We start from the raw sequence: 20,187 nt of genomic DNA, 5'->3' as shown, positions 1-20,187 counted from the left end.
GATCATGGAGCCCAAGAAAGTAAAATCTCTCACTGCCCCCATTTCTTCCCCTTCTATTTGCCAGGAGGTGGTGGGCCCAGTGGCCATGATCTTCGTTTTTTTGATGTTGAGCTTCAGACCATATTTTGCGCTCTCCTCTTTCACCCTCATTAAAAGGTTCTTTAATTCCTCCTCACTTTCTGCCATCAAGGTTGTGTCATCTGCATATCTGAGGTTGTTGATATTTCTTCTGGCAATCTTAATTCCGGCTAGGGATTCATCCAGCCCAGCCTTTCGCATGATGAATTCTGCATATAAGTTAAATAAGCAGGGAGACAATATACAGCCTTGTCGTACTCCTTTCCCAATGTTGAACCAATCAGTTGTTCCATATCCAGTTCTAACTGTAGCTTCTTGTCCCACATAGAGATTTCTCAGGAGACAGATGAGGTGATCAGGCACTCCCATTTCTTTAAGAATTTGCCATAGTTTGCTGTGGTCGACACAGTCAAAGGCTTTTGCATAGTCAATGAAGCAGAAGTAGATGTCTTTCTGGAACTCTCTAGCTTTCTCCATAATCCAGCGCATGTTTGCAATTTGGTCTCTGGTTCCTCTGCCCTTTCGAAATCCAGCTTGCACTTCTGGGAGTTCTCGGTCCACATACTGCTTAAGCCTGTCTTGTAGAATTTTAAGCATAACCTTGCTAGCGTGTGAAATGAGTGCAATTGTGCGGTAGTTGGAGCATTATTTGGCACTGCCCTTCTTTGGGATTGGGATGTAGACTGATCTTCTCCAATCCTCTGGCCCCTGCTGAGTTTTCCAAACTTGCTGGCATATTGAGTGTAGCACCTTAACAGCATCATCTTTTAAAATTTTAAATAGTTCAGCTGGAATACCATCACTTCCACTGGCCTTGTTATTTGCAGTGCTTTCTAAGACCCGTTTGACTTCACTCTCCAGGATGTCTGGCTCAAGGTCAGCAACCACACTACCTGGGGTGTACAAGCCATCCATATCTTTCTGGTATAATTCCTCTATGTATTCTTGCCACCTCTTCTTGATGTCTTCTGCTTCTGCTAGGTCCTTACCATTTCTATCCTTTATTATGGTAATCTTTGTACGAAATGTTCCTTTCATATCTCCAATTATCTTGAACAGATCTCTGGTTCCAGTGAATTAGGTTGATTCAATTCCTAATACAGAATGATTTAATTTCTCCAGCATTCCTAGTTGTAATAGACATCCACATTTGAAAATGATCATTTAGTGAAAAGAAGCCGAAGTTTCATGGACTATTTTTGGGAACTGTATAACAAGCAGATCAGAGGATCATTCAAAACTGCAGACCAGAAGAGAAGACAAGGGTCTGCAGAGCCAACGTGCATGAACTATCCTGTAGTTCTCCACGGCAACTCAGGATGGACTTTTGTGCCTCTATGTGGAACAAGAATGGGCTGCTAAAGATGCACCATGTCTTTAAAAAAGTCAGTACCAGTAGGGCTTGTCCATTTATACCTCTGCACACATATGCAATGCCAACTCTAAACCTGAACATGTAAGAGGGAAAGACAAATCCCGACTGTACCTCAACACTACTAGTTTCTATTTCAGCTAAGTACCCACCAATTCTTGGAGCTTCTGTTACCCAAATACAAAGTGCACATTTGGCACATTAGAATGAAGGACAAACATGTGTAGAAATTTCCATTTGCAGTAAATGGAAAGGTGGATTTAATCCTTAATTGCACTTTACTCCTGGGTAAGTTAAAGCGAATCACAAACTTACACATATACGCTCTTTGTATATGATTCACTACTTGTATGTTTCACCCAAATATCCATACCCATGTACAAAATAATCATAAACTGCAACCTCAATAAGCTTAATGTAGTAGTAGTAGTAGAACCCAGCCCATCTGACCAAGTTGCCCCAGCCACTCTGGGTGGCTTCCAACACAAGGTGACATCAAACACGGAAAACTTCCCTATACAGCGCTGCCTTTGTATGTCTTCTAAAAGTCATATAGTTGTTTATCTCCTTGACATCTGATGGGATGGCATTCCACAGGACTGGGACCACTACTGGGATACTGTTTTATGAAAGTAGCCATATAGCAAAGATAAATTAAGAGTGGATAGATAAGCATTAGCCACCATTCCATATTTCTCTATGTACTACCGTGTTTCCTCAAACATCATGCACATCTTTTTTGGCCAAATTATGTCATGAAAATTAGGGTATGCATTAGATTTGATTACAAGCATGAAAAACATCGCTGACATAGCAAATACTTTTTGGACTTCAAGGTTTTGAAAACTGAGGTGCACATTAGATTTGATGGCGCATTAGATTCACATATATACGGTAGTAATCTAATCTCAAATTACACAAAAATGGCCTTGACAATATGAAAGTAACCTGTGTTGTGAACTGCCCTGGGATCTAAAGACGAATGGCAGTATACAAATCTAATAAATAAACATTCATTGAATTATGGGAACATTATTTCTTTTTTCTCATTCATATATCATTTTTAATTTTTCTCTCATGACTAAATCCCTCATTCCATTTTTACAAATAGGGAACTGAAACCAAGACATAATCACTTGGATGAGACCTAATAGTAAATCCATGGGTTGAGATCAGTGGTTTTCAAAACTGTTTTCTCTGGGCCACTCTTTCAGAATAAAAAATTGCCAACATCACATCGAATTTTTAATCGAAAAGAGATGCACTGGAAAACACAACTAGGATTGTCCTCAGTATCACTTGATACTCTTGCTCTCATTTTGAAAATATATCTATCCATATTCTGCAAATAATAATAATAAATTATTTATTATTATTATTATTATTATTATTATTATTATTATTATTATTATTATTATTATTCTACACTACACTACACTGAAATGTTTCTTTGATTGTCCTTGACTCTTCCTGCCACACTTGCCACTGTCTCCTGCCACACCGGGGGCTTACATTCTATGTTTTTGCTTCACTGATGGAAGGAGGACAGTTTTGTACCACTTTCGCTTATAGAACTCTCATTTGTTGAATGGATAGCTATTCCCTCCATTCACAGAACAGAAACTTAAGTCCCAAGTCATTAAATAGGATTTTCGTCACAGGAAGTATCTGTTACAGTATGGAGGGCAGGGGGTTAATGCTTTGTACTGGCAATGCACCCAATATAATTCAACGGCACACACCAAAGTCCATTAGTCTCCACCCTGAAGGTCTGGCAATTCAACAGCAACATCATGAATTAAATGTGATCCTACACAAGGCTTGCTGTGACAAACTGAATTGCAGTCTGTTATGCTGTAATAGAAAGAGCAAGCGGAGGAATGGGCATTTGGCAGGGCTTGTGACCAGATGGCCATGACAGCTGTTTTTGCCATACCTAGATAGGGTTATATAAGGTGAAGGAATTCTATAAGCTAGCTTTGTAGATCATTTTACTTATAATACTAATCCAATTCCAGGAAGATTTTATACATGTTTTAGTTGTCTTTATTAATGTGAACAACTGTTGATTTACATTTTCTACTAATTGTTTGGGTTTTACCATTCTTTTCAGAATTTCCATATATGCCTTCAAGAGTTACTATATGGTGCAAGATTTCTAGCTATGAACACACTCAGCTGTCCACGTGCATCTCATTCTATTTGGAGGAGGACCATGTGGACACAGAAGTTTGTGGCTGCTTTACTAATGAAGTCACCGGAAGGCTGTTGTCCTAGCGAAACTGCACCTTTCCAGTCTCTTATAAAATTGGGGTGGGGTGGGGGTTGGGTTTTGGAGAGTAGAAAGACTATATAAAAAACAGGCACTGATTATGTTCTCATGCTCCATTTAAAGATGACACACATATTTACAGAGTAGAGAAAGAACTCATTGATCCACATGGCATTACCGTATTTTTCGCCCTATAGGACGCACTTTTTCCCCTTCAAAAATGAAGGGGAAATGTGTGTGCAGCCAATGGGGCAAATGCAGGCTCCTTGGCTTCAGCGATAGCCTGCGCTCCAGAGGCTTCGTGTTGCTTTCGCTGAAGCCAGGAGAGTCTGCTCTTTGAGGCTGGCGGTGGGTGAAAGCAGCACTTCCCCCCACCGCCAGCCCCACAAGCTTGGGGGCCAGCGGGAAGGCGCGCAACGCCTTCGCGCTGCTCCCCGACTCGGCTTTGAGGCTGGCGGTGGGGGAAAGCAGCGTTTCCCCCACCGCCAGCCCCACAAGCTGGGTTGAAAAGCCCGCAGGAGCCGCGCAGCCTTTAAAGAGTGTGCTGCCTTGGGGGCTTTTCCCCAAGGAGGGAGAAGGGACTGACTGGCCGAGTCAGTCCCTTCTCCCTCCTGTGGGCTTTTGCGGGAGGTGGGGGAATTCCGCCACCTCCCGCAAAAGCAGGGAGAAGGTCTTGGAGTAGTCTGTCCGCTGCTCCCAGAGCTGCGGGGGCGGGGGGAACATATTTTTTTCCTTGATTCCCCCCCCCCCCTGAAAACTAGGTGCGCCCTATGGGCCGGTGCACACTATAGGGCGAAAAATACGGTAAATATATTAAATACATTTTCATTAGAAATGAAGCAATGTTTTCATTCCATACACATTATTAGGATATAAGGTTTACATGCACCTAGGACTCATCTCTTATGTTGTGGTATTTATGTTCCAATCCTGTTGCACAGAACAGCTGAAAAAACCATCCCAGACTTACACACAAATACATGTATAGAAAAAAACATACAGTTTTAGAAACACTAAAAGCTTTTCAAGCTCTTTGGTTATCTCCTACACCTTTTAAACTGCTGACAAAACACAATCAAGAGGAAATTGCTTATTTCCTAAAGTAGGCCTGTCCTAGTTCTTTTATCATCCCATCCTGATTAACTCTTCTCAGAGTTTTTTCTTTAAAGTTGTACAAAGGAAAGTTGATATTTAATAAATACCACCGTAAAATATAACCTTTTTTTTTTGTTTAACAGAAACCTTTTTCAATCATACAATGATTTTTTCACAATATTTCTACATACTATATTTTTTTAAAAAAACCTTATTTCCTCTAGTGATTTTTCAGTTAGAGCCATATACTGTATAGTCAACTGACAAGCCAGTCCATGATTGGCTTTTGCTAAATATTGTTTAAAGATCCTGCACAGTGGTCTCTATAAAGCTGCGTATCAGCAATACATTCCCTTCACACTCCTTGTTTCAACCTTTCCCCTTACATTTCAGAAGAGAAAAGTAGTATCTCTTACAGAAATTGTGAATGATTGCATGGTGTCAGCCAGTTCCACTTGCGCCCATTTGTGGCATGGATGGGTTAGGGACCAGCAGGGGTCTTCAGTACATAATGGTGTGTATATATATATATATATATATATATATATATATATAATCAACCACACAGACAAAGGAATAGCTCCCTAACCAGCAGTTCTCAAGTCCTTATAGCAATGCAAAAATAAGGATAACCCACTATACTCGATATCAAAGGTATAAAGTGTATTATTTTTTGAAAAATCCCAGTCAGACTAAATGATGAGCTGTGTCTGTTTTGCATAGACAGAACAAAGTTTGTTAATCTTAACTGAATAGCTTAATAGGTAAAGGAACCCTGGACAGTTAAAGCCAGTCAAAGGCAACCCTGAAGGCAGCCCTGTTTAGGGAAGTTTTTAATGTTTGATGTTTTATTGTATTTTTAATATTCTGTTGGGAGCCACCCAGAGTGGCTGGGGAAAACAGTATAAGTAATAAAAATATTATTATTATTATTATTCAAAGCTGACTATGGGGTGTGGCACTCATCTCAGTTTTCAGGCTGAGGGAGCCAGCGTTTGTCCACAGACAGCTTTCTAGGTCATGTGGCCAGCATGACTAAACCACTTCTTGTGCAATGGGACAGCATGACAAGTGCCAAAGCACACAGAAACGTCCCTTCCCACCGCAGCGGTACCTATTTATCTACTTGCACTGGTATGCTTTGAAACTGCTAGGCTGGCAGAAGCTAGGACAGAACAACTGGGGCTCACCCTGTTGCATGGATTCGAACAACTGACCTTACGATCAGCAAGCCAAAGAGGCTCAGTGGTTTAGACCACAGTGTCACTTGAGTCCCTTAATAATGCCAGTCTGGTGCCACAAATAACTGCAAATCTAATGAGAATCAAAATCTCTACTTAATATCTCCAGTCGCCACCCACTGCAAGCAGTGCCAGATTTATGCACGGGCTAAGCAGGCTGCAGCCCAGGGCCTCATAATTTAGAGGGGTCTTGACCTCTTGCCATTTTTTTAAGGCAAATTTTACTATCTAGGCCCAGTTGCTTAGTAACATTAACCATGTGACGTATGAGTCTATGACTGTTTAATAGTTACACAAGTGCATATTTACTGTTTAGTGAAGTTTATGGAAGCTTTAAAGCTATTCAGAATCAAATAAAGTCAGCTATGAAGCAATACAAGTGTTCAGATCACCATCTATCACTGTAGCATCCATTTTGAGAACAAGTGATACTTACTTTATATCATTGTGAATCACAACAATATTTAATTTTGACTTTTTGTGAAAATAATAATAAGTAATATGAAAGTGGTGCTAGTAAATGAAAGTGACAAAAAGAACAGAAGTAAATATTCAAAATGTTTAAAGCCTTACTTAACCCTTAGATAAAGAATCATGTTTGCAAACAGAAAAAGTCAAGCAGACTACACTGAGCAGACTGAATACCAAACAGAACGCAGCCTCCCAAGAACTTCAAGAACTGTTGTCAGTATCTACCACAAGTACAGAAACTTATAGAGAAAGTAACAATGAAGTAACAGGATTGTCAGCCAAAGAATTAACAAAAGGCACTGAAGGAACAATGCACAAGATAGCTATACTGTACCAGTAAAAGAGCTTTGTTTTTTATCAGACCTACAAAAATGGGCAGTGCTAAAAAAAAAATTCTTTCCTCGAGTCAAAAGTTCCTAAACATTTATCAGACACAAGATGGGAGGGGAGACTCACGCCAAAGCTATTGCAGCTACTAGCGAAAGTTATGCTTCCATTGTAGAAGCCCTCAGTCATATTTACTATAATGAAACAGAGAAAGGAGAAACTAGATGACATGCTGAAAATCTTCTGCACAAAATGGAAGAATTTGAATTTATTTCCTTGCATCACCTTTGGACACATTTGCTAGACCAATTTCATAAAGTTAGCAAGTTACTCCAAAGTTTACATACTTCACTGAGCATATGTGCAAATATTTACAGCTCACTATTGCAGCTCATATCAAACACTCAGACTAATTTTGATTAAACTGAACAGCAAACAAAATTTACTCTACCAGATGTAGAGTACAAAACTGTCAAAAGAAGGCAGAGAGTGCGAAAAATCAAAACAATGATGGTACAACACCCAAAGCCTTAGACAAATTTTCTCCAATAGACAAGTTTTAGGGTTGCACATCCTTTATCCCTGTCATGGACGCTCCTTTATCCCTGTCATGGATGCTCTTGAAGCCTACCCAGACAGAAGGGAAACCGTGTATAGGAGTGTAGCTGGAAATTTTTGGTGAATGTGCAAGTGACCAAAGAACAGATTCACAATGGCAGTAAAATGTTGATGAAAACATTTAGCCTACTCAATGAACTCTTGTCCTTCCACCTGCATGTCAGAGAAGCTCACCCTGAAAAATAAAATTTAAGCCACCAAGATATATATGAAATAATATTCCAGGAGAAAATTTGGACAGCTTTTCTGAATATGGAAACAATTTTCAGATTGTTCCTGTGTTTAATGGTTGCAAACTGTACTAGCGAAAGATCAATTTCTAGACTAAAAAGGATAAAGAATGATGTATAGTCAATGATGTGCCAAGACTGGTTGTCTGCTCAAAGCATTCTCTGCACAGAAAACGATAAACTGCAACTTACTAATTTTAATGTTATAATTGGTAAGTTTGTATCTAAATGAGCTCGAAAGAAACTGTTCTGACTTTGTAGATAGTGTAATGTTGTAACATAATTATTATTTCCCTAGGAATGTTCTATGTGAATGTTTTCATTAACAATCTTTTTATCAATGCTAAAATTTCAGAAATGTTCTACATTCGCTGAGTAGCTACAGAAGAGAACAAGGTTTTGCTTCTCATGATCAGATGCTATTAAGTTTGGGCCTCCCCAGGTTTTCTAGCCCTGGGGCCCCAGTTGCTTTAATCTGGGCCTGGTTGCAAAGGTACCTGGAGAAAGGCCTCTGATGACATTCATAGAATTGTATAGTTAGAAGGAACCCAAAGCATCATCCAGGAATCACAACTAAAGAATCCTTGACTGTCAGAACTTACTGTCAGATGTGTGGTCAGGATCTCCTGTGTTGCGATTTTAATCCACTGCTTCAAGTTCTACTCTCTGTTGCAGCAGAAAACAAGCTTGTTCCATCTTCCATGTAGCAGCCCTTTAACTATCTGAAGATGCCTATTGTATCACCTCTCAGTCTTCTCTTCTCCAGGCTAAACACATCCAAAACCCTGAACCAATTTTTGTGTGTTTTCATACAGTAAACTGCCCTGCGGTCCTCAGATGAAAGGTGGAGATTAAAGCAACATACAAACAAAAATAAAATAAAGTTGTGATTTCCAGACCCTTGATTATATTGGTAACCCTCCTCTGTGCATGTTCCAGTTTGTCAATATCCTTCTTAAACTGTGGTGCCCAGAGCTGGACACAAAACTCCAGGTGAGGTCTGACCAAGACAAAATGTTCCTGAGCTCCTTGTCACGAACTCCAAGAAATTAAGAGCAGCTGTGTAGAACTGATGGCTGCTAACTGACTCCAATAAGGTCAGCGACTTACTTCTTCCTTCAGCCACACTCCCTCTCAGCAGTAGCTCCTCCCTGTCAGACCAAATGCTCTAGCAGAGCACACAGCAAAACACAAACACACAAGCAAGCCTTCAAACAACTCAAACAAACTACCAGCTTTAATCCAAAAAACACTAACTCACTGTATTCTGTCTCTTCATCAATTCCTTCACAACCACCCCTGTTTACTAGCACCTGGTCACAATGGATGGGTGGACTGATGTGGAAGAAGGTGATCCAACAGGTATTTGGTTCCCAGCCATGTAGGGCTCTAAAGGTTAAGGCCAGCACTTTGAATTGAGCTTGGAAACTTTTATCAGGAGGGCTCAGTGGCGTAGCGTGGGGGGTGCAGGGGGGGCCGGCCGCACCGGGCGCAACATCTGGGGGTTAGGGGGCGCAAATCCATGGGTTAGGGGGCACAAATCCACGGGTTAGGGGGCGCAAATTACTTGCCTTGTCCCGGGTGCTGACAACCCACGCTACGCCACTGGGAGGGCTCACAGTTTGTGTGGCAGCCTCAACCAACAAAATGTTCTGCTTGCTTCCTTGAGGCTCAAGAGACAAAGATGGACCTAACAGTAAACTCAGAAAGGCTTGGATAAAATAAACTCAGTTGATATAAGCAAAGCATCAACAAGGGTATTGGAACAACGTATTGGTTTAGGTGTGTCAAAAGACCTTGCAGGTCAGGTTAAGGGTAGTAAGGTTGACTAGACTAGTTGCAAAAGCACAAAGTAATAATCCGTTGTTTGTTGGATGTCCCAGTTAAAATATCTGGCTCATAGGCAGATTATGAAGAAACTCACACATTTCAGTTTGAAGAAATTGGTTTGCCCTAATCTCCCACACATTGTAGTGGAGGAGTTGTAGTCAACTCCTCTACGTGTGTGTGCAAACGCTAAGGTGCTTGTTGCAGAATACATTTTATAATCCATGCCTCAGAGTACTTTATGGATACAGCATTTTAGTCTGAGTCAGTGATCACAATCAGGTATTAATTTATTTATGCCTAACCTTCATGTCTAAATCTCATGAACAAACAGAGGCTGTTTTATTTGTGTGTGTTTTTTTAAGTGAATCATCTTTCTTCTGACATCTCATTAATGTTACGCTTCTTCCTGTATGATTCCTGCACCCGTAGCACCCCTTTTTGGACTGTGGCCATTTTACATGCTTAAAACAACGTGAAACATGTCTGAGAGTTAGCAATGAGCAATGCTGTTATTGTTTCTTGGCAACCAACTTTAGGGCAATTGCTGAACCTAACTAGAGTGAGCGAGAGAGAAAGAATCATGTACTATGAAGTTAAATTAATAGAAGTACTAGATTTTGCCCTGACCTGTCTAACTTGCAAAGTATTTTTTAAAAAAAACATTAACACCTCAGCTGTAGGTTTCCAGAGCACTAAATTAACCCCTCTTAGAGCTCAAGTTTGTTCATTTGTTTATTCTTAGATTAAAATACTTCTGTATTCCTTTCCGTAACACTGTCAAAGCTGCTGACTATAACATGATTATACAGTTTTGAATTAACAAAAAGAAAAAAGTAATAATAAAAACAAAACAGTTACAGCAGCAAAAAAATAAATATTCTTTAAGCCACTCTGAACAGCCCAAAGGCTTTTCCTAAAAGAGCCAGTTTTTGGCCACACACCAAAAGCTCAGCAATGGGGAAAAAGGAGTTATACAGAGTTACATAAATAAATGGAATTGTACTGTTTGACATTACAATGCATGGCTCTGAGAAATGCTGCCTTCTAGCGTGTGGAGTGGCCTCTTTGCGAATGGCACCTCACAACCCAGAACCCAAGATTTCTTAGTCATGCTTCATAGTATAATGCAGTACAACTTCATTTGTGTGCTCAAGTGGCAAATGTCCCCTCTGTGCCCTTCAGAATCTCTTCTCCATCAGATAGAAACTAATAACTTGAAGGCAAAGGAAACTGTGGGGCTAAAATTGCTTAGCTCCAGGAAAGAGACTCCATTCTAGACTTCTCTTCCAAAGCGTTCTTGCAAATACACACAGTGATGTTTGCTTTCCGTTCCACAAGAACGAAAGAGGGGTTCCATCCTTCTCTGTTTACCCCTGTCCTTTCTTGGTCCTCATGAATTACAAGTGCTAAAAGCACCCTCTCAATCTATGGTTACTGCAGGTACCACATACACACTTTTAACTGCCTTTTGAACACATTACAATTTGTATAATGAGTTTTTGATAAAGAGGAAATGCTCTTTACTAGGGATCAGAGAGAAATTATATTTGCATTTAAATACAAAATTATCTAATTTGCACTTTCAGAAACAAAACGCAAACCAAAATACAGCTGTCTTGACAAGAATTTGGGGAAATGTAGCTCATTTAAATTACGAGCTGGCCCCAAAACAGTCTCTAACAAGGACAGAAATTGTAAAATGCAATCTTTCCCTAAATAAGAAAGTACTATATTTTCACAGGCAAGATTTCTACAGTTAAGGCCAAACCTTAATCAAATGATTCCATATTCTCTTATTTCAAGCCATACTATATGCTTGGGAGCCTTATAAATCAATGTGTTCCACTTTTTAAATAAAATTTTAATGGGCAAGTTTTCTATGAAACATGGAACTTTTTAAAAGATTAAAAAATATATAATTGGTTGATATTTTGAGCATCAGTGTTTCAATTCCATTGTAATATAAAACTTTAGTCGCAGAAAATTTGAATTGCTATTGTTAAATTTAGTACACAACATTTACAGTTATGTGCTTTGTACTGAATCAATAATGTATCTTTTAAAACCTCCCGTTTTGATGCATAGAAAAAAAATGGTGACTGACTAAAACACACTAGAAAGACAAGAAACTTATTCCTGAACAGATAATGTGAACTGTACATTTTCCAGTGCTTCGGCAATCTTCTATTAAGAATGTTTTTAGAAATGGAAAGATGAGCTCACAAGAATTCTGGGCTAAAAGTTGTCAACTACTTTATGGTCCTGAATTAGATGATCACATATTTTATTTTTCCTCTGTGGAGCCTATGACTTATTTTCAGTGCATAACATCAACAATGCCCAATAATTCAGACAGCTGTTCCATATTTATTTTTAAGCACATCTTTCAATATGTGCTCTCATCTTGGTCTATATTTACCCTCTATTGTACAAGCTCTGCACTTTCTCATTTCACCTGTTGTTTCCTCTAATAATTGCTTGTGAGGCTCCGACAATCAATCCCCAGGGTAAAGGGTCAAAGCTGTGCCTTAAAAGTTCTTCTGACGGAAAGAAGCTTTCGCCTTTCTCTCCATCTATGGAAAAAGGCTGTTTAAATTGTACTGATCTATCCCTGAAATCCTTAAAAAGAAAACTGATTCAGGAAAACAGAGAGGCAGTTGTTGGCACCCATCTGTCTTGAGAGACAATAGAGTGTTCCTACGGGGGTGAAGTCCAACCGCTGTGTTAGCAGCACCAAAGCAAGCTCCCCAGGGGTCCTGGGCTGCCCAGACAACAAAACTCCTCTCTTGACCTCACTGATGTGATCCAAAGGAAAACAGACCAATATGTTTGGCACCAGTTTGCCTGCAGGAGTTGCCAGAAGGAGGCGTACAAGGCACCATTCAACCATCTGAGGTATTCCACTCTGGTTTACTGCTTCGCCTTTTCTTCACCTGAAGATGTCCCACAAGGCAACAGACTTTTAGGATCAGAGTTTTCCTTTCCTAGATGGGTTACCTTCCCAGGTTGACAAGTCCCATCAGCCCCTATCTTCCCTCTATAGCACGTGCAGAAACCGCCTTATTAACCATTGGTCCCACTATTGGTCTTGCACACTCCATCCACCAGAGCCTGTCTTCTCATGCAGGGCAAGTCCCTAACTTACTTAGGGTATGAGACACATTGGCTACTGTCACCTGGTTTAACTGAGTAGCTGAAGCTGTTCCTTGGGTGTGGCCGCTGTCATATGCTGACAGCTTCTAGCAGCCACAGCTGGGAGCAGAGTGCAGGGTGGGGACCAAAGGTGGACAAACTACCCAGAAGGAGCACAACATGTCCCCCACCAGAGGTACTACCCCCCCAACACCCCATATACCCTGGAGGGGCAGTAATCTTAGGTCATTTAGTGGAAGGCCCACAAGCCTTCATGTTCTTGGCAGACATGCTCTGGGGCAGTGTTACCAAATTATCAACTTGGAATTCTAGTGCCAGGGCCTATATTTTGACTCAAACTTCTCATACATATAAATGATTTACTGGAACTGAGTAACGAAACTTAAACTCTGACAAATTAAGACAGATTGGTTTAAATCAAACTGAATGAATATAGCCAATGCCAGACAGATTTCAGTAGAAAACCTCTAGTTCAAGCATGACCTCAGCTAATACTATCACCAGCCTTATGTTTTGAAAAATGAGAATAACAATAAACTACCTTATAATGTGCCTATAAGAACTGGTGGCTATGATGATTTCTGAGATCAGGTATGCAAAACACTTCGGGATTTCAGGAAAATGAGCATAGTAGAAGCAGGTGCTTGTGTTCATATATCAACCTGTATAAAAAACAAGCCTTCTATTCTGCAGAAATATTTTCTGTTATTACTGAACTGTCTGAACCTGATCCAGCTATTTTCACCACTACCCGCAACCTGATGTTGCCTGGAAGAGCTGTGAACAAACTCATGAGATCCCTACTATGTGTATCATTTTTATATGGTAAATATAGCTCATGTTCTTTCTGATTCTGCAATTTCTCCCATGGGGCTTGGAGAGGAGATGGCTGGGAGACCAACTGTAGGTGGGAGATCAACAGTAGGCAGAGCCAACTAGTTCTAGGTTTGTCCCCATCCTCCTCCCTGATGACTTCTACAAGGACAACACTGAGATTAAGGAGGAGAAAGCTGACAGGCAGTGACATTTGCTGGACAGCCTGTAAGTAAGAAGAAAGGAAGGTGGGGGCTGGCTAAGGGAAGACTAATCATGGTGGATCAATGTCCCATTTGGCCAAACAGATGAATCTTTAATGAAAGCACATCCACAAGAATCTGCCCCAGGAGTGTCATATGTTCAAAACAAAATTAGGTATTATTATCATTAGGTATTAGGAAATACAAAGTAAATAAGAGTAATTAACCGGGGGGGGGGCAGTTACTCTTATCTACTTTGTATTTCTTAATACCAAGGAAGGAGACTTTCCATTCCTTTCTGCCCTTGTCTATGGAAGAAAATGCTGTTTTGTAAAACAAAGTTCAATTCACCACAGAACACTAATTCTATCTAGCCTATCCCTCTTCATATAATTATGTGGTAGCTAATATAGCAAGAAAATATATTTTACTAATGCCAGTAAGAACAGCATTTTGCTATTGGTAAATGTCCATAGTAATTACTTTTAACATAGAAGGCCACTGCAGGCAACACATGAATCTATCATCTCTTGCATCTTAATGTTTAATGTACAGAAACCACAACCCACAATATAAAACTGATGTTGAACTAATTGCAAACTAGTGATTTCCACTATATATAAAAATCAAATTCTGGCATCAAATTTAACAACAGCTTCCAATTCAACTACAACTTCCAACAGACTATTATGGCATATATTCATTTTATTCCTTTATTGATTGCCGGCATTGGACCGCTAAAGAACAGTTAATAGCAAATATTTTAATTTAATATGTCTGAATACCTAAGAAACACTATCTCTATCTATCTATCTATCTATCTATCTATCTATCTATCTATCTATCTATCATCTATCTATCTAGTTTCATTACTGCCCTTCATCCAAGGATCATAAGACCATTTACAGTGTAAAAACCAAAAAATGCCTAACAAATAAAATAATACCCTCCACCCCAAGTTTAAAAGGTCATAGATAGTTTAATCTGCCAATGGCCTGGGAGAAGAGGAATATTTTATTATGTTTTTATATATGCTGGAAGCCGCCCAGAGTGACTGTGGCAACCCAGTCAGATGGGTGGGATATAAATTAAATAAAATGTTGTTGTTATTATTGTTATAAAGCGAATGGTGGGGGAATCTCTTTATTTACTTCTATCACATCCCACACTTAAGATCCCCCCCCCCCAATATTTCTAAACTTCAAAGCCCCACTGCTTTAAAATGGCTTTAAAAGGAATGTATTCCAGCACCTCAATCATTTCAGCTGCACTTTTTCTTGCTCTACAATATTAATATTAATTAAATTTGTATACCACCCTATACCTGTAGATCTTAGGGTGGGGTTTACAACATAAAACAAATGTGTAAGGATAAAGTCCAATATGGTCATACTTTAAATTCAAAAGAGGAAGTTTAGCAGCTGTAGTCAAGTTTTCTGATAGCTATTTTGGGTGTCTCTAAGTGCAGGTCCTCAACAGAGATTTGTTCTGAGGTTCATGCGATCTCAGTGCAATCAAGTAGCTAGCTAAATACTGTTAAGGATTGGTTGCAGGTAATCTTATACCAAATCTCAAAAGTTCAGAAGGGCTGCCTTCAGATGTACATTTATCTAGTCACTCATTATTACAACCTCTCCTTTTGATAGATCCCTCCATTTATTTCAATACATCAAGATCACCATCAAAGTTTGTTCCATTTCATTCATACTCACACTGAAAAGGTGAGGCAAGTTGATCCTGGTTTATCCTTAAAGGCAATGAACTCTCTGTAGACTGTTCTCCTGAAATCACTTTCTTTGTTGTGGAGTACTTGGGCTTGATAACATATTCCTGTTTTTGGCCATGATGTACATTCATCATCAAAGTCTGGGACGAAAGGGGCATCATTCTGTTTGAAGAAACAAGAAGAGAGAAAATATTATTTTCTGTATGTTATTACATTTGCTATATACAGGGAATGTCCATTTTGTGAGTGACCAAGTCTGATATCTTACTGCTTCATGGATGTAGCAGACAGACAAGACAGATAGACAGATAATTTTTAAAAATTATGTATTCAATTTAAATCGCATACTTCCTCCCAAAGGAAGCCCATGGCAGCAAATACATCAATATCATTAAAAACATTTTTTTTTAGTTAAAACATCATACTATGAACTGCTATTGTTGCTAATTAAAGGTTGCACATAAATTAATCAACAAATAATTTGTCCAACATGTGGGCCCAACTGTGGAACAGACACACTTAGTAGGCCAGGAGGGCTTACATACCACATGCAGCCTCTATCTCACGGGAAACTTGTGTGAACTTATGACTATGTCCTTGTCACTAATTTAAAATCATTAAAGTACTACATTGTTATAAACCCAAATATCATTCATTCTAGAGCCCAAGGAAGTTCTCTTGATACACAATAGTCTTGGACTGCCTTTATTAAACAATTGTGATAGGCAGAACTGAGCAAAGTGACATTTGGCAAGAGAAATACTGTCTAGACTAAATAAGCCGACCCTAACTCCAACCATCTTTCATAAATGCACGTTATTTTCTGTAAGTCTGAAGCTCAGCTGCATAGCCAGCAACTGTTAAAAGAAACTGATTTTTTTCAGAATGATTTCTAATATTCTTGACTTTTTTCTATCCTATTTCTCATATAAAGTAACAAGCCAGATAACCAAATTATATGGGTTGATTTAAGATTATTAACACACACACACACACACACACACACACACACCAGGAACAATTAACATTTTCTTGCATGTTCTGAAAATAAAGGTAAAGGGTAAAGGGACCCCTGACCATTAGGTCCAGTCGTGGCCGACTCTGGGGTTGCGGCGCTCATCTCGCTTTATTGGCCGAGGGAGCCGGCGTACAGCTTCCGGGTCATGTGGCCAGTATGACTAAGCTGCTTCTGGTGAACCAGAGCAGCACACGGAAATGCCATTTACCTTCCCACCAGAGCAGTACCTATTTATCTACTTGCACTTTGACGTGCTTTTGAACTGCTAGGTTGGCAAGAGCAGGGACCGAGCAATGGGAGCTCACCCCGTCGTGGGGATTTGAACCGCCAACCTTCTGAACGTCAAGTCCTAGGCTCTGTGATTTAACCCACAACGCCACCCACGTCCCATTTTCTGAATATAAGATGTTCTTTAAAAGAATCTAGTGGTGTTTTTTTCCAGTTTTCTACATGCTAGAGTATGTACATATCAAGGATGAGGAAACACAATAACACCATACATGTAACTGAAGGATACAGTAAAGAACACTGCAAGCATAATTAACCCAGCTTAGAATTGTCTGTCAGATGGTCTCATAAAAATGTGCAGAGGTTGATGAATTGTTTTGGGGATTTTTGGATTTCTGTCAGAGCATGTTTGTACCCAGTGGGGGTTTTTTGGAAGAAAAATAGGTGCCGGTATGCATCATGCCCCCCTTGCTCATCCCCCCCCCCTCCTTTGCCACTTTCTCCTCCTGAGTCACTGCTGCTTTCCACGGAAGGCACAGCCTCACAGAGTTGCTTTGGCGCGAACCTTATCACCAAAGCACCTTCCAGGAAGCTGCCTGACAATCGTAAAAGTCGCGCCAGAGCAGAGGCATTTTGGCACAACCCTTACAATCACCAAAGCATCTTTCAGGAAGGTGTGTGACAAACATCAGACACATTAGAAATACATAATGATGCTATGTAGAACAGGCATAGGCAAACTCGGCCCTCCAGATGTTTTGAGACTACAATTCCCATCATCCCTAACCACTGGTGCTGTTAGCTAGGGATGATGGGAGTTGTAGTCCCAAAACATCTGGAGGGCCGAGATTGCCTATGTCTGATGTAGAACTTCAGATATGATGTTGGTCTGCAAGCCACAGCTGCTGTTATGGATGTTGGCTTGATCACTGAAGAAGACGAGAGACTTGTAGTTGATCACAATAAAATCAAAAGGGCCCAAGAAACAGTTATAAAATGCCTGGATCAGGAATTTGATTTTCTTTGTCAGAGGGGTGAAATTGACTGCATCTTCTTTGACGGCTGTGACAACTAAAGCTATGCTGAAAGCAAACAATTCAGATCAGCAGTTACCCAGCAATATTCTGTGTGCAGTAAGCCAGGTGGAAGATATCTCTACCCATTTCACTTCAGAGAAAGGCTCAAAGAGAGAAAAACCAGCTGAGGTTATTGCTAATGATCTGGTAGATTTCATGAAGGGAATTGCTAAGAGCTAGCAGGTCATTGGTGGTGATTCTATAAATGTTAACACTGGCTGGGAGGGTGGTACCATGCACTGGGTAGAGGTCAAGCTTGGTCATAAGCTGATCTACTTCGTTTGTGCCCTCCACACCAATGAGTTAACCCTGCAACATCTGATCACAGCATTCGATAGGAAGACGTTGTCTAATAGCAAATGGACACATAACATTGGCAACATGCTTGACATTGCTACAGAATTTGAAATTGATCCTTCATCCACCAAACTCTCAGCTGGAGAGCATCTGACTTCACTGAGTGACGTGTTCATCTTTTTTCCTTTCATTCATTTGCTTTTAGGAACATACGCATTGTGCCCCATCTTTTTTTAGAAATTAAATTTTAGTTACCAAAACTTAAACTGGAATTTAAACCTTAAGCATTCTTATCTGAAAACATTATGGTCATTGGAATTTGATTCTGAGTATATAGATTTTTCCAAAATTAAGATGGTAGCTACAATTTTACTGTGTGGATAATGTTGTGGTTGTATCTTTTTGTCATAGTTTTCATTTTCTGATGTAAAAGGGAACCTTGGGTCTATGATACAATGGTATTTGATGCAAATGTTCTGGTTAAACAGAAGGCCATATGTCCCCATGGCTGCACATGATCCTCCTGACTCTACATATCAGACGGTTTTAATCAACCATGTACAGTACTTGCTAGTGCAGATGCAGAAGAAGTCTAGTGAGAGAAAACACAGTTAAGGAAGAATGGCTCTGCAGAAAGAGTTGCAAATCAGGTTGCAATTACCTAACTTCATCCTCGCACGAGCAATTCTTAACATGTGAGCTGGGTACTCAGTGCAGTAATTTTTGCGGTTGGAGAGATGCAGACATTTTCCAGTCTCCAAGACCACAGTAGCTGCAATAGCCAAGTGTGTCACATATTCCTGGCTCATATGGTACAGTTGCTTGCACAAGTACACAACTGGGAGAGACGGGAGTACTCACACAAATGAAAACTGTATTATCATATCTGGAGCTAAGAGTTTGCTGAATGTCAGAGCGACTGTTGGTGCCTTTTGATTTGTAAAGCATTTAAACATTGTAGCCACTATTTACTTGGGGAGTAAACGGGCACATATTTTACACTCTCTCGTTTCTTAAATCCAAATTCATCACTCTGGAATGCAGAGAAATGCAAACATAGCTAACCAAAGAACACTGTATCCCTGATTTCAGCCCATGATCAACACGGATAAAGTACGTGAAAAGGAATCTAGCCCTTCTGATGTAAAAATAGGTGTAACTTCAGTCCAATGTCAGCTTGCAAGTAGCAACTATGAGGCTATTTCTGACACATGCCTGAACCAACAAAGTCTGGAAGAACTTGGCATTCTTATTTCAATACCACTTTGCCTATATTTTCTTAAGTGCTCTGGACCAAAAGCCCAGACTGCATACCAGAGGTCTAGGAATAGGTTGTTTTCTTATTTGCAGTAGGTAAATTTAAAGCCTATAAGTCATTCCTTTGGCTTTTAAGAAAATCTCTAGTTTCTTCTAAAAAATGCATTTTGTTCCTCCTTTTTTTTCCTTTACAAGAAATTTCACATTTGATTAAAAACTCTAAAGACTGTATACCACATATTTTCAAAAATACAAACTGGAAAATAGCTAGAATTTTTTTGTTTCTACACTTTAAGGTGTTTGGAAAAGCCGCATATAAATATCATTTTGGAGCCAAAGAACCACAGCCCAAAATAAGATTTTGACCTGTATTTCTGAAACAGAAGTCCCCATGCTGCCAGAGGGCAGATTTATATTGAAACTGAACAAATATCCAAAAGCAGTTTATGATATGGAAAGGGATAAGCTGTTCTAAAGTGACAAAGTCAAGAATTCCAGAACTCCATGCCCAGCCACTGAGATTTTGGACTTCAACTGCTGTAAATAGATTTTCCACATGTAATGGTTTTGTTTGTTTACAAATGCTGCATGGCAGTAAAACTTTTTGATCTTGGCTCTGTGCTACAAAGGCAGAAAAGAAAGACAGCTTGACTGGTACTCCCCACTGCAGAATAAATTTCTGCTCAGTCCAGAAACTGAATCCTGTCATCGACAAGTTAAAATCATGTAAATAAATAAATAAAAGCTATAAGGTGTTTACATCCTTAGGGTTAGGTTTGAGAAGTTTCTTTCCACATTCTTTTGATTTACTTGGTTCATTACAGGATGTCTGCTCCAGATCTCTTTTCTTCCTCCCGCTCTTAATGACTTCAAAGCAGTACA

General features: G+C 39.7%; 1 protein-coding gene across 13 annotated transcripts in view; it reads right to left on the bottom strand.

The window, feature by feature from the left end:
- Positions 1-20,187, bottom strand: part of LTBP1 (latent transforming growth factor beta binding protein 1) — a 213,290-nt gene that overhangs the window by 134,872 nt on the left and 58,231 nt on the right. For all 13 annotated transcript variants that reach the window (XM_083732112.1, XM_083732098.1, XM_083732106.1 and 10 more), the window contains exon 4: positions 15,416-15,591. In XM_083732112.1, the coding sequence (XP_083588238.1) occupies positions 15,416-15,591 (176 nt within the window). The remainder of the gene's footprint in view (positions 1-15,415; positions 15,592-20,187) is intronic.

Source organism: Podarcis gaigeae, assembly GCF_964106915.1.
Source record: "Podarcis gaigeae genome assembly, chromosome: 3".
Lineage (NCBI taxonomy): Eukaryota > Metazoa > Chordata > Lepidosauria > Squamata > Lacertidae > Podarcis > Podarcis gaigeae.
The sequence above is the reverse complement of the archived record's forward strand: the minus strand, read 5'-3'. Positions and strand labels throughout refer to the sequence as shown.